The sequence below is a fragment of the Trypanosoma conorhini genome (assembly GCF_003719485.1).
Source record: "Trypanosoma conorhini strain 025E chromosome Unknown Tco_14.4_contig_00562, whole genome shotgun sequence".
NCBI classification, from domain to species: domain Eukaryota; phylum Euglenozoa; class Kinetoplastea; order Trypanosomatida; family Trypanosomatidae; genus Trypanosoma; species Trypanosoma conorhini.
Genome location: NW_021704650.1, coordinates 1 through 12,459, shown reverse-complemented (window position 1 = coordinate 12,459; position 12,459 = coordinate 1). Strand labels below are relative to the sequence as shown.

The 12,459-nt window shown below is 63.6% G+C and overlaps 6 protein-coding genes across 6 annotated transcripts, besides 14 other annotated features; all 6 read right to left on the bottom strand.

Moving 5' to 3' along the window:
- Positions 1-83: 83 nt before the first annotated feature.
- Positions 84-113: a microsatellite.
- Positions 114-211: 98 nt separating this feature from the next.
- Positions 212-235: a microsatellite.
- A 72-nt stretch (positions 236-307) lies between these two features.
- Positions 308-332: a microsatellite.
- A 30-nt stretch (positions 333-362) lies between these two features.
- Positions 363-438: a microsatellite.
- Positions 439-454: 16 nt separating this feature from the next.
- Positions 455-655: a sequence feature (GA-rich).
- Positions 656-715: 60 nt separating this feature from the next.
- Positions 716-781: a microsatellite.
- A 35-nt stretch (positions 782-816) lies between these two features.
- On the bottom strand, positions 817-2,814 carry Tco025E_07359 (putative transporter; the record flags this gene model as incomplete). Its single annotated transcript, XM_029374225.1, has 1 exon — positions 817-2,814. The coding sequence occupies one exon, from the start codon at positions 2,812-2,814 to the stop codon at positions 817-819; it is 1,998 nt and encodes a 665-aa protein (XP_029225672.1).
- Positions 2,815-2,861: 47 nt separating this feature from the next.
- Positions 2,862-2,886: a microsatellite.
- Positions 2,887-2,989: 103 nt separating this feature from the next.
- Positions 2,990-3,047: a sequence feature (A-rich).
- A 301-nt stretch (positions 3,048-3,348) lies between these two features.
- Tco025E_07358 (uncharacterized protein) lies at positions 3,349-5,004 on the bottom strand (the record flags this gene model as incomplete). Its single annotated transcript, XM_029374224.1, has 1 exon — positions 3,349-5,004. The coding sequence occupies one exon, from the start codon at positions 5,002-5,004 to the stop codon at positions 3,349-3,351; it is 1,656 nt and encodes a 551-aa protein (XP_029225671.1).
- A 44-nt stretch (positions 5,005-5,048) lies between these two features.
- Positions 5,049-5,082: a microsatellite.
- Positions 5,083-5,340: 258 nt separating this feature from the next.
- Positions 5,341-5,377: a microsatellite.
- Positions 5,378-5,472: 95 nt separating this feature from the next.
- Tco025E_07357 (calmodulin-like protein containing EF hand domain) lies at positions 5,473-6,498 on the bottom strand (the record flags this gene model as incomplete). The annotated part of the gene is made up of 1 exon (XM_029374223.1): positions 5,473-6,498. The coding sequence occupies one exon, from the start codon at positions 6,496-6,498 to the stop codon at positions 5,473-5,475; it is 1,026 nt and encodes a 341-aa protein (XP_029225670.1).
- A 495-nt stretch (positions 6,499-6,993) lies between these two features.
- Positions 6,994-7,030: a microsatellite.
- A 339-nt stretch (positions 7,031-7,369) lies between these two features.
- On the bottom strand, positions 7,370-8,203 carry Tco025E_07356 (iron-sulfur cluster assembly protein; the record flags this gene model as incomplete). Its single annotated transcript, XM_029374222.1, has 1 exon — positions 7,370-8,203. One exon carries the CDS (start codon positions 8,201-8,203, stop codon positions 7,370-7,372), a length of 834 nt encoding a protein of 277 aa, XP_029225669.1.
- Positions 8,204-8,559: 356 nt separating this feature from the next.
- Positions 8,560-8,591: a microsatellite.
- A 508-nt stretch (positions 8,592-9,099) lies between these two features.
- Tco025E_07355 (uncharacterized protein) lies at positions 9,100-10,344 on the bottom strand (the record flags this gene model as incomplete). The annotated part of the gene is made up of 1 exon (XM_029374221.1): positions 9,100-10,344. The coding sequence occupies one exon, from the start codon at positions 10,342-10,344 to the stop codon at positions 9,100-9,102; it is 1,245 nt and encodes a 414-aa protein (XP_029225668.1).
- A 223-nt stretch (positions 10,345-10,567) lies between these two features.
- Positions 10,568-10,605: a microsatellite.
- A 96-nt stretch (positions 10,606-10,701) lies between these two features.
- Positions 10,702-10,794: a sequence feature (GA-rich).
- Positions 10,795-10,933: 139 nt separating this feature from the next.
- Tco025E_07354 (AP-endonuclease) lies at positions 10,934-12,459 on the bottom strand (the record flags this gene model as incomplete). Its single annotated transcript, XM_029374220.1, has 1 exon — positions 10,934-12,459. A coding segment is annotated over one exon (1,526 nt), but the record flags the coding sequence as incomplete, so codon positions are not given.

The following is a 12,459-nucleotide window of genomic DNA, read 5'->3' as shown; positions in this document are numbered from 1 at the left end:
GGCCGGGCGGCGGGGAGAAAAAAAAAAAAAAGGACAGAAGCGGGCAGGCAGAGGAATAAAACAAAACAAAAAATAATAAACTGAAATAAAAAATAAAAAATAAAAAATAAAAAGGGGAGCGGCATCGGCCGGGCGGACTGATGAAAAGGAGGAGGGAGAGACATGAGAAGAAGAAGAAAACAAAAAAAAAGAGGAGAGGGGGCGCCGCATGGGCGGCGGCGGCGGCGGCGGCGGCATCGCACACCATCACGGCAGCGCAGGGGGCTCCGGGCCACAAGGCGGAGGAGGATAAAAAAAAGGAGGAGGGAAGAAGAAAGAAAAAAAAAAAAAAACGGGACTTCAGCGGGCATGCCGGCTCGTGTACACACACACACAGACACAGAGAGCGGTAGAGACATATATATATATATATATTCACACACACAAACACAAACACACGTGGTTGTTCCTGCCACTCTCACACTCGCTTCCGCTTCTTAACTCTCCCTCTCGCTCTCTCTCTCTCTCTTTTCCCTTTTTTTTTTCGTTGCTTGACTGTTTTCCTTCCCTTCATCCTTCACATCCCTCTTTCTCTACCATTCTTTCACTTCTTCCTTCTTTTTCCCCATCTCTCTTGTTTTTTTATGTTGTTGTTGTTGCTTTTTTTTTCTTTCTTGATTCACCCTCACTCCTTCCTTCACTCGTCCTTCGTTCACCTCACCACGGTGCCTTCCCACCTCCCGCTGCCCTCCGCCCGCGCCCTCTCACGCACGCACGCGCGCACGCACGCGCGCGGCCGCACTCGTTCCCCACACACACCCTGCCAGCAGGGGCCCGCTACGTGACGATCCAGAGGGCGAGGACGCACCACAGCATAAACGTCAGGGCGCAGGTGACGTACTGGACGAAGAGCATGCGCGACCACGCCCCCGGCATGTACCGCCGCGCGTTGAACAGGATGGTGGCGTTGAGCGCCGACGGCGCGGCCAGCTCGCCGAGGAGGACGAGCAGCAGGACATTGTGCTCCCGCCGCCCCCCAAAGAGCGAGGGAGCCGCCATGCGCAGCAGCAGCACCATGGCGAACCCCACCGCCGGCACCACCAGCAGCCGAATGAGGGTGATGCCGAAGACAAAACTCTTCCGGACGCCATGCAGCGCAAAGACGCGTCGCAGGGAGGTCATCACCCCGCTGTAGCTGTCTCTGCAGCTGCATCTGCAGCTGCCTCTACCACCAACCGCGGCGGACGCGGCCGCGGGTGCCTCGCAGGGGACCCCCATAGGCACGGCCAAGGGCTCGTGCTGCTGCGGCCTCGCCGGCGCAAACGAGGCGTGCTCGTCGAACTCGATCGCCTCATGTGCCTCGTTGTAGGCTTCCATGTACCTTGGGTCTGCGGAGACGTCGTCCAGCGGGAACTCGGTGTTTTGCTCCGCCTCGCGGAGCCGCACCTCCGGCGCCGACGTCATCGCTTGCGAGGTCCCCACCAGGTTTACGCCCAGCAACAGCAGCGAGGAGGGAATCGAGCCCTGCGCCAAGAAGCCGATGGCGTCCATCACCATCGAGAGCGGCCCGTCGAAGAGCAGCCAGCGCAGCGGCGGCGTCACCGCGACGATGAAGCCCGCCACAACTGAGGTGAAGGCAAGCGTCTGCAGGAGTCGCATAACGACTTTTTTGCAACTACGACAGAAACTCGCGAGGACGTTGCTTTTTTGCCGCGTCGCCTCCATCTCCTCTCGGAAGTCGCTGGCGTACATCACCCGAACAAAGTCGCGCTCCCGCCAGTTGTAGTGGAAAGCCTCGCAGGTGGCGGGGGTGGCGGCAAGCAGCCAGCGCCCCGGACCGGGCGGCATGTCCGCCTGCTCCCCAGAGCTGCGGGCGTCCACGGTGTTCAACTCGGCAGGAGCGTCGTCCCCTCCATCCTCGTCGCGGGCCGCGCTCCTTCGCACGGCCGCCGGCAGCGGCACTGTCCCGGGCTCGTTGCTGCCCGGAAGAGAAAACACCGTCGTCGCACTCGGGGAGGCCAACTGCGGGGACCTCTCCTGCACCTCCGTCTGCGTGGCAACCTCGCGGCAGCGCTGCAGCTTCTTATGCAGCTCCAGCAACTCACGCATCTGCCGCCGCTTATCAGTCTCCTTCTTTCCAAGATCGACGAACATCGGTCCCAGGCCCCAGACGGCCGTGCTGACAACCAGGCTGTAGAGAAAGATGTAGGAGGTTCCCACGGCGAGGTCAATCCACGCCAGTGACTCGGCCAGCGCCTGCAACAGAGACAGGGGAAGGGTGACACTGTTCTGCAGGCTGCACGCAATCAGCGCGGCGTAGTGGTAGAAGGGCTGCTCCTCGTACTCGACGCCGGGGGGCTCAAGCAGCGGCAGCACCTCCTCCGGCTCCACCCTCTGCTCCTCCAGCGCCCCACTCACTACGACGCACAGCACCGGCCTGAGCTGCGTCCGGTGGCCGCGTCGCGCCACAAGGTGGGCTTCGTCCCCCTCTGCATCGCGGTAGGCGAGCACGTAGCGCAGCGAGCGCCGCAGCTCCCGCGGGATGCCGGTGCGGCTCACGCGGAACATCAGCTTCGACGCCACCAACCCGCAGAGCAGCCCGGTGCCAATGGCCATGAGCGCGAAGAGCAAGAGGATGGAGCAGCGGATGAGCACCTCCACGTTCACGGCAGAGGCTGTACTGTGAAACGTGAGGCACGGCAGCAAAACGTTGGCAATCAGAAACGTAAAGTCGCGGACCGTCACGGACGCGTTCGGAATCTGATGGCTTGTGGCAGCCCCGATGCAAACGGCGACGATGACTTTCGCCACCGCCAGCACCGTCACTTCAAACATCGCGCCTGCCCGCTTTCCCCGCTAAACGGCGTCAACGGGGCCGCAGCGCGGGCGGGCGGGCGGGCGGGTGGGTGCGTCTCACCGCCCCTTAGCCACCCCACTGCACGGGACTACGCGGAAGGGCAGACAGTGCGGCAGTGCGGCAGGGAAGGAGGCCTTCCTTCGCCCTCCCCAGTTTTTTTTTCTTGTTTTTTTTTGATTTTTTTTTCGCTGTCTTTCTTCTTTTTGTTGTTGATGTGCCTCTACTTGTGGTATTGGGCTTCTTGTCGTGTTGTTGTTTTGTTTTTGTTCCTTTTCTTTTGTTTCCCCCGTTTTTGCGCTCGCTAGTGCAGACGCCGCAGCCTCGCCACAGCACCAGCAAAAGGAGGGGCAGAAGAGAGAGAAGGGGGGGAGTGCAGGCGGCGACCCGCACGGCACACGCCCACACGCGGCAAGAGGGAAGACACGACGCATGCAAACACACGAACAAACACAACACGGGGCCCTTCACCGCCCCCGCCCAACGCCGTCTCCTGCCCGCTGCTGCGCACCCCGTCATCTATCCATGCCGCGCAGATCCGCGCGTTGGGCGGGGGTGAGCCACGCCCCGCTCCAGCGCCGCAGCCACGCCCCCCAGGCGCCGGTCCCGGCGCGACTGCCGGCCGCCGCCACCTCGCGCAGCTGCGGGTGACCAGCCGGCAGGTACGCCGCGACTGGGTACACCGCGCCGGGGTGCAGCACGCGGAAGTTCTCCTCCGACACCTCCCCGGTGAGGTCGAACGGCACACGCCGCGGGCCGTAGTGGGCGAGTGTGGTGCGCAGCAGGTCCTTGAACTCCTCCACGTTGGCGACGCTGCCAAGGTTCACCTTGCCGCGGGCCGCGTCATCCTGAAAGGTCATGAGCAGCGTCTGCGGCGAGGTGACGCAGTGCACGAGGAGCACCGTGCGCCCCGCAAAGGCCATGCGCCAGTTCTGCACCATGTTGTAGAGAAACGCCCCGTCCCGATTTGGGAGCGCCGCGACGACGCAGCCGGCGCCGGTGAGACTATTGCGCACGGCGCTGATGAACTCGAGGCGGCCGTACCGCGTGCTCACCCGCCCAGCCCCGTCGCCGACGTCCAGCATGATGAGATCGTAGCGGCGGCCCACCTCCGGCAGCGCGCTGCGGCGAATAAACTCGACGGGGTCGGCGATGTACAGGCGCAGGTTACTCGACTCCTGAAAGCCCAGAAACCGACGGCAGACACGGGCGAGGGCGCCGTCACTCTCGACGACGTCCACGTGAAAGTTGGGGAAGGCGGTGCTCAGCCAGCGTGGAACCTCGCCGCTGTGCAGCCCACACACAAGCGTGGACACCGGCGCCTCCTTCGCGACCGTAAAGCGCACCGGAAAGTTGGTCTGTGCAACGTCGCGCAGAATGTGCACCGGCCCCAGTGCCAGCATCAGCTTCCGCGCGTACTCGCTCTCCATGTGCCCGGCGTAAGGCACACAGTTGTTCAACGAGGTAATCGCCCTGCACTTCACCATGCCGTGAATCATGGACGCCCCCCGTGCGGGCATTCGAGAAAAATACGATGACGTCTCCTCCGCCACCGCCGACTCCTGCGCTGGCGGTGTGGGCGTCGTCACCGGGGCGCTTTGACTTCCCTCCGCGTCCGCCGGCCCCGCCACCGCTGCAGCTCCTGTTGGAAGGGCCGCGGGGGCCGCGCGCGTGGTGCCCTGGATGTAGTGCACGCTGCGGTACACGACATCGTCCCCCAGCCGCGCGTCGTACTCCGACAGCTCCATGCACGCCACGCTGAGGGCCTCCCCGCGGCCGCCGCGCACCTCGCTGTCCTCGCTGTGCACCAGCGTGGGCCGCCGCAGCGCCTCCTCCGCGGTCTCCGTCATCGTCTCCGCGAGGTGGCGCCCCGCCGGAAGGCCTCTCCAGCCGTCCCCGCCGATGTTAAGGCCCCAGAAGGCGTTGTGGGCGTCGCTCAGCGGCACACGGGACTGCGGCCGCCGCCAGACCGCGCCCTGCTGCCGGTTGGGCTCGACGTAGTAGAGCATCAGCTTCCACCCCACGAGGGCCAGGAGGGCCCCGGTGGACAGCACGACGTACGGCGAGGCCAGCCCCTTGTCGAGCTCGCGGAAGAAGAACTCCGTCAGCTTGCTGACGTACTGCCGTCTAGGCCGCTGCCCCACCGTGTGAGAAGAAATCCTTTGGGACATGCCTCGCCGCACCAAACACGTAGAGTGAAGTCGATAGATTTAATTGCGTGTGCTTGTGTGTGTGTGTGTGTGTGCGTGAAGGGCGAACTCTGTTATTATTTACTTTTTTTTTCGGTTTCAAGGTAAAAAGTAAGGGAAAAAAAAAGAAAAAGAGAATGGCTCAAAGCTTCCCCCCTCCCCCACTCATACGCCGCGTCCGCGAGAGAGGAGGAAGAGTGCAGCCACGCATGCCTGCATATAAACTACAAATGTCTGTACCACCAAACGACGCTGCTGTTTCCACCTCGCTCTGTCCAACGCCCCCAGACGTGTGTATGCACCCAGACAGGCGCAAACAGGGAGAGAGAGGGAGAGAGGGAGAGAAAAGAGCAGAAGGCTGCGTGTCTGAGATGAAGGATGTAAAATGTCGTACAAGAAGACGGGGCACCCACGCCACGACTGAATCAGGTGCGTTTCGCCTTCGCGTCTCTACTTTTTACGCCGCGGCGTCCGTCCGTTTGTTTTTGCTTTTGCTTTTTGTTTTCTTTTCTTTTCTTCTTCCCACTTGTCTCGCAGGAAGTTTAGCCGCACCGCGTCCGCCGCCAGCCGCGCCTCCTCCCGCGTTAGTATCGCCCGTGACCGGTTGTACGCCTCCGCTGAGAGGCGGCAGGCCTCCGCGGGCGTCAGGCTCGGCTGTGGCGCGTGCTCGCAGCCCATCATCCCCCGCCCGCCCAGCCGCGAGTCGAGGGCGCCGGCGGCAGACAACGCGTCCACCACGGCCGGGTGCGAGACGGCAAAGCCCACCCACTCCTTGTAGGACACGCGCCCATCCCCGTCTTGGTCGGCCAGCGCAAGCAGCGTCTGGGCGGAGTAGTTGACAAACACGCTGCGCTGCGCATCCACCGCCCGCTGCAGGTCCGCGAGACGCAGGTACCCCTTCCGCTCGGCGTCGAGCCCGTCAAAGACGCCGCGGAGCCTGCCGCGGCCGCGCCACAGCGTAGCCGTCCCCACGCCGTCCGTGCGTTCGGGGCCTGCGGCGGGAAGGGAGCCGTGCGAGCGTCTTGTGTCCGCCCCGTCGGCCGGGCCACACGCGCTGTCGTCCCAGTCGTCGAGCGGGGCAGACGGGGGGGAGCTGCCCGCGGGAGGTAAGGCACGGCACGCCACGGTTGCGGCGGGCGGCGGCAGAATCTCGCGGCCGCCCCGCTGTTTCACGCGGGGCCGCTGCCATGGCCCGGCGGGCGTCGGGCGGCGCGTCCTGCGCCCCTCAAAGGCGTACAGCTGGCAGTCGGTGGACAGCTGCGCCGCGCTGTAGAGCTCCACCCAGGCAAAGGCGTGCTCGTCAAGGAGGAGCAACGCGCCCAGCTGGAAGGCCGGCGAGGGATGGAGGGCGGCTGCCGCGAAGTACGACTCCGCCGCAGCGGCCACTTCCCGCAGCGTCGGGCGCGAGGGGAACCGCAGGCGAATGTTGCGGTTGCCGTCACACACGTTTGCCGCGACGCGGACAAAAAAAACCATCCGTGGCAGCGCCCCGGGGCCCACGCGGGCACCCAGAGAGTGAGAGCGAGACACACACACACACACTTTCCTGCCTCGTCGCCTGCCCTCTCGCGCAGGCAACCGCTGCGGGCAAAGAGAAGGAAAGAAACAGAAGCAGAAACAATTGGGATATTAAAAAAAAAAGGAGGGGGGGAGGGGGTGGGGGGCTGCAGTATGAAAGGAGCTGCAACGAGTTCCTCCGTCCACCAGCCGCTCCAGCCATGCAGATTATGCACACGCACACACTAAAAACCAAACAAAATAAAAGACAACACGCGAGACCGCAAGTCGCAGAAATATAAATGTATAAACAATTTGTTGGGCTTCTCTTTTCTTTCATTTTATTTTCTCCCAACAGCCGTGGGGCGTGTGCGCGTCAATACACAAGGGAAAGAAGAGGGGGGAATTGGATATATGGACAGTCCCAGCAGCCGTGGGCGTACGGTGGGAGGTGAGGCAATGCAGCTGCCGCCGCACACACGCACACATACGCGCACACACGTACACACACCGCGTGGCTGACGACGACGACGCGCAGCAACACGCAACACGCGCGGCGGAGGTTGACACCTCCCGGTGCGCTGCCAGCCTTAAGCCACGCACAGGCGTCGCGGCGTAGTTACTGACTCCTCGCTTAGACACTGCAGTGCGGTTGTGCCTTGGATGAGGCTTCCCTCCTTCCGCATTCGAGCAACGAAGGGAAAGGGCGAATGCGAGTGAGATCCACGCAACGAGCCCTTTTGGTTTGGCGTTTCGTCTTTGTTTTTTTTCTTTTTTTCAACACACACACTCTGTTTATTATTATTTTTTCCCCACCCCCTCCTTTTTTTTTATAGTCTTGTTTTCTTTCTTAGCTGGTTTCCTGCTCAGCAATGTCAAACGGCATGAAACTCTCCTCGCAGCCGCACGAGTACTTCTGGTTCGGGTTGCGGAAGGTAAACTTCTCCTCCACGTTCCGCACGACGTAGTCCATCTCCGTCCCGATGACGTAGAAGAGGGCGTTGGCGTCGACCACCACCTTCACGCCGTCCTGCTCCACCACCACATCCCCCCGCTGCGCCCCGTCCCCCGCAGTGCTGCTCCCCTGCGGGTCGGAGGGCCTCGCCGGCGTCGGCGCCGCCTCCGGGTAGTGGTAGTTGACTGTGTAGCTATACCCGCTGCAGCCACGCCGCCGCACACCGATGCGAATCCCATCGGGGGTCTGCTGCCGCTGTTCTTGGCCCTCGTGCGGCTGCTTCAGCAGGTACTTGACCCGACGGAGGGCCTGCGGGGTGAGTGTAAAGGCTGCCTTGTGTTTAAAGAGCAGCTGCCGCCGCTGCAGCGGGGAGAGCGGCCGGCTGGACACCGCCCCGCCGTCCTCCGCACACGACGAAAATGACCCTGCGATATTCTTCTGCCGCAGCGGCGCCTCGCCGCTAGTTGCCTCGCCGTGAGCCCCAGCCGCAGCAGCCGCCGCCTGCTTGTCGCCACCGCGTTGCCGTGCCGGTAGCGCCGCCTTGCCGCCGCCCTTGTGGGTAGATTTGTACGGCATCGGTGCATGCCCGTTCTCCGCCGCGGCCGTGGTCGGGGAGGCGTGTGTTGTTGCGTAGCAGCGGTGCCCGAGCGCACCGCAGCACGGCACCGTCACGCGTGACGGAAGCGACGAAGACGCCGCGACGCCGCACACACGCGCCCCCAGGCGCATTGATGCACAGACACCTCCTCGAATTCGTCTTTGCTGTTGTTGTTTTTGTTTGTTTTTTACTTCGCTCCTGTGGAGGGGTCGTGGGCTTCACCCGCCTGCCTCCTTGCAGCCCGCTCGCTCGCTCTTCTTGACTTTGCGCGACCTGTGAGGCGTCGCAGTCACCGGCTCTAACCACACGCACACGGAGGGAGAGGGAGAGGCAGCGGCGCAGGAGTCCAGGGACGGCAGCAACCGCACCGTGAGGAGCGCAGGCACCTCTCGGCCGCCCGCAGCAGCGCGTACGCGTCGCTCCTTCTCTTTTTTTTTTAAAGCTCTTTCCTCCCCCACCCACCCCACACACACGCCAGTATTGTCTGAAAATCAAAAACAAAAATGAAAACAAAATCAATAAATAGTTAAAAGCCAATGGGAACGCAGCACGGCACTCCCCGCCCGCCGCTGCGCAGTGGAGGGAGGGGGACAGACGACCTCAGCGGCCATCGGCGCCGCATCCCCGCAAACAAACTGTGAGGGCGAGTGGTGATACGGTGGCACCTCAGCCACGCAGCGGCACTTCCCAAAAAGAGGAAGAAAACTTTGTACGGCTATCTATCCCCCCCCCCCTCCCCCTTAGACTCAGTTCTGCGTGGCGCCAGCGGGGGTGTAAACTACGCACGCCCCCGCTGGCACCAAGTGACCTCCAACGGCAAGCGTGCGGAGCACGATGCGAAGCCCACTGAATGGCGGGCAAGCCCTTTGCCTCCTCTCGCACGTGAAGCCATGCAGGAATGGCAACTCGTTACCCATATATATGTTTATATGGCTCTCGCCCACTCTCGAATGCTCATTTGTCTGTGAGGAAAAGTGGAACGTTGACGGCGCTCTGTTTCCGCCCTGCTCCATCAACCCGGTGTCTTCTATACCGTCACTGCCGTGATCCGATCTAATTCTTCTCGCCGAAGCGTTTCGGCCCGTCGCAGCAGCTCCTTGTGTATGGTGGTGGTTTCCGCGTGATGAAGGGAGACGACCTCGTCATTGATGACACTTGTGAAGGGCGGGACTTCGTCCTCCATCGGGCGCAGCTCGCCCCCAAGACGGTGGAGCCGCGAGGCCGTTAGGAAGACGACCATTGGTAGCATGCCTAGGTTGTACGTTTGGCAGTACCGTCGCATGTGCAGGCTGAGAGGGATCCCGTACCGCCGACCACTCGCGCTACAAAAGAAGGCGGGGGGACATGTCTCCCGTGTCACCTTGGCTGGATCCTCCAGCTGCGCGGCATTGTAAAGCATGTAGAAGTCCATCTCGGGACTCGCCGGAGACTGCTGCGCCGCTTGCAGAGACTTCTCCGCCTCCGCGGCCGGCGGTGGGGTTGCCTGCGGCCGTCGTGTGATGAGAATCCCACACCCCTTCTGGGAGGGCGGCACAGCCGTGCCGAGAATAACTGCCTCCTCCTCGGTGACCCAGTGAGGCAGCGTGTAGTGCGCGTAGGAGGGGTGCGCCTTCAGCGTGCGTTGCACGTGCCGCGAGTGCGGGCGTCCTGCGGCGCTGAGCGGCGTGTCAGGCCACTCCGGCCACCCTTCCTCGCCGTGCCTGAGGGCAGCGGAGACGACCCCGTCCGGGGCGCCGGTCTGCTCGAGGTTGTACAGCGAGACGCGTTGCACCGTCGTGGCGACCTCCACCCCCGCCTCACCCTCCCGCACGGCGCTGCCGCAGCGCGCGAGGGCCGCCGCGGTGGCCCAGACAGGGGAGCGAAACTGCCGGGCCGCGGCCGCGTCGCACAGCCGCCGCGCCACCTCCCCCTCATACAGCGTGTGGTGGAGGTTCATCGGCTTGTAGTAGGGAGGCACCTTACCCCCCGCGGCAACGTCGGCCGCCGCGGCGGTCACCGCCTCGCCGTCACGTGCGCCGCTCTCTGCCTCCGGCGCCACGGCCGCACACGCCGCAGAGACCCCCAACGTGTTGTCCAGCGTCTCCTTCATTGTGACAAAGACGGCCGAGTGCGACTGTGGCGAAGCCGCCGCCGCTGCCGCCGCCCCGACCTCTGCCAACCCCGCGGGTTTTGCCTTATTACTTTTCCTCGCCGCGCCGCTTAACCGCGGCGCTACCCGGAGCAGCGGGGAGGCGACGACGGCAGAGAATCGGGCCTTTGCAACGGCAAGCATCTCCCCCGTTTCGCTTCTCTCTCACGCTCGCTCCGACTCACTGGCTGTGTGTTTGTGGCGGAGTCTCCGGGCCGTCCGCGTGCTTCGTCGCCTGTCGCTGCCGGAGGAAGAGGGAGGGGGGAGAAAAGTGCTTGTCACCGCTGCCGGCACGGAGGCGGGAAGGCAGTCGCGCGACGCACGGAACGCAAGGCATCGTCGAAGGGGTGCGAGGCGCGCGTCAGGCAGAAGAAAGAGAGAGAGAGAGAGGGAGACAGCAAGAGATATCAGTCATCCCCCGCGGGGGCCGCCAGCGAGCGCCCTCATCCCCAGACGAAGAAGAAAAAAAGTCAACACGCCGAGGTAGATGCGATTTTTCCTCTCTTTCTTTTCCTCTCCCCTCTTTTTGATTTTTTTTTCTTTGTTGTTGTCTTTTCTCTCACCATCCTGCTCCTCCGCCTCCTCTTCCTCTTCGCTTACCTTTGCAGCTGAGCTGCACTCATGCTCTGCCTTTTTTGCCGTTTTGCTGTGTGTGTGCCCTGCGGCTTCCACACCGCCCACGCAACCGCTGCTTCGCTGCGCCCGCAGGCCCGCGCGTGTGTGTGTGTCCCCGTCACCGCCGCAGCCACATCTGCACCGGGCAATGGTCGCTCCCCATCACCTGCGGCATCGTGAAGCAGTCCACGACGCGCTGCGCCAGCGCGGCGGAGACGACGAAGTAGTCCAGCCGCCAGCCAAGCCCGCGGGCCCGGCCGTTGATGCGCGCGGACCAGAAGGTGTACACCGGCGCCGCCCGCGGGTAGAGGGCGCGGAAGGTGTCCACCGCATTCGCCACCCGCAGCGTCTGTCGGAACGAGGCTCGCTCCTCGGGAGTGAAACCGCTGCATTTCTGCATTGTTTGGAAGGTGCCGGCGTAGTAGCGGTCGTAGTCGCGCTCGGCGACATTAAGGTCGCCGGCCCAAATGAACCCTGCAAGTGGCGGGGCGCCGTCCGCCGGAGCGGCGGGTTTGCAGGAGCGGCCCAAGCCGCAGAGGTGCTGGCGCATCTTCACATCAAACGTCTGGCAGCGGTACGGAAGGCGCTCCAGCGCCATGCCGCTGTTGGGGATGTACGTGTTTACCAGCGCCAGCGCAAACGCGCAGCCGCCCTTGCCGTGCGTGCCAAAGTACGTCGTGAGCACGCGTCCCTCATCGTCGCCGTCGCTGTGGCCGACGTTGCGCGGGGTGCTCAGGGTGGCGAACCCCTTCACGCTGACCGTCCTCCACTCCGCGGCCGCCGCGTCCTTGACGTAAGTGCGGGTGCCTGCGTAGCCCTTCTTGGCGCGACAGGCGTGGTCGACGAAGCGGTACCCGGCCACCTCGCCCAGCTTGGCGTTCTGCGGGTCCTCCGGGTTCAGCTTCGTCTCCTGCAGGCACAACGCGTCTGGCTGCTCCGCCTCGAGCAGGCGCCGAATGGCCTGGGCGTCCTTCCGCAGCAGCCCACGCAGGCCGGCGACGTTCCACGTGATGAACTTCAGCATCTGCGCCCCGTCGAAGTCCTGCGGCGCCGTGCGGCGCTGAAACGGCTCCACTTGGCTCCAAATGCTCTGCTCCGTCCGCGGCGCTGCGGCGCCCGGAGGCGGTGGGGCAGTCGCGAGGGCGGCGGCGGCGTCATCGGTCGGCGGAGGCGGCGACGTCAGCGAACGGGAGGGCGGCGTCGGTGTCCGGCTGCGCGTGGAGCGCCGGGCGCGTTTCTCCGGCGGCGTCGCGGGCGGGGAGCGACTGCGCGCGCGCTTCACCGCCGCGGCCGACGGCTTCTCCCCGCTGGGGCTCGACGGCATAACACACTCGGAGCGCGGCTGCACGGCAGGCAGGGAGCGGCGGAAGGCAAACAGACAAGAGGAAAAAGGAAGAAAAAAGGAAGAAAAGGAAAACGTGGAAACCTCCGCCCGACCCCCAAAAAAAAAGTACACGCACAGTGCGTTCATCTCGCTGGCGACAGCGTACGCCCTGCGCGCCACGCAGCAGCGCCTAGGCCTCAGGGCCGGCCCACGCAAACCAAGCGCGTCCCCCAGACCCGATTTCACCCCCACAACCCCAATTTCCGTCCCCCGTGCCGTGTCGTGTGTGTGTGTTTGCATGCTTATAAATATACAGTAGA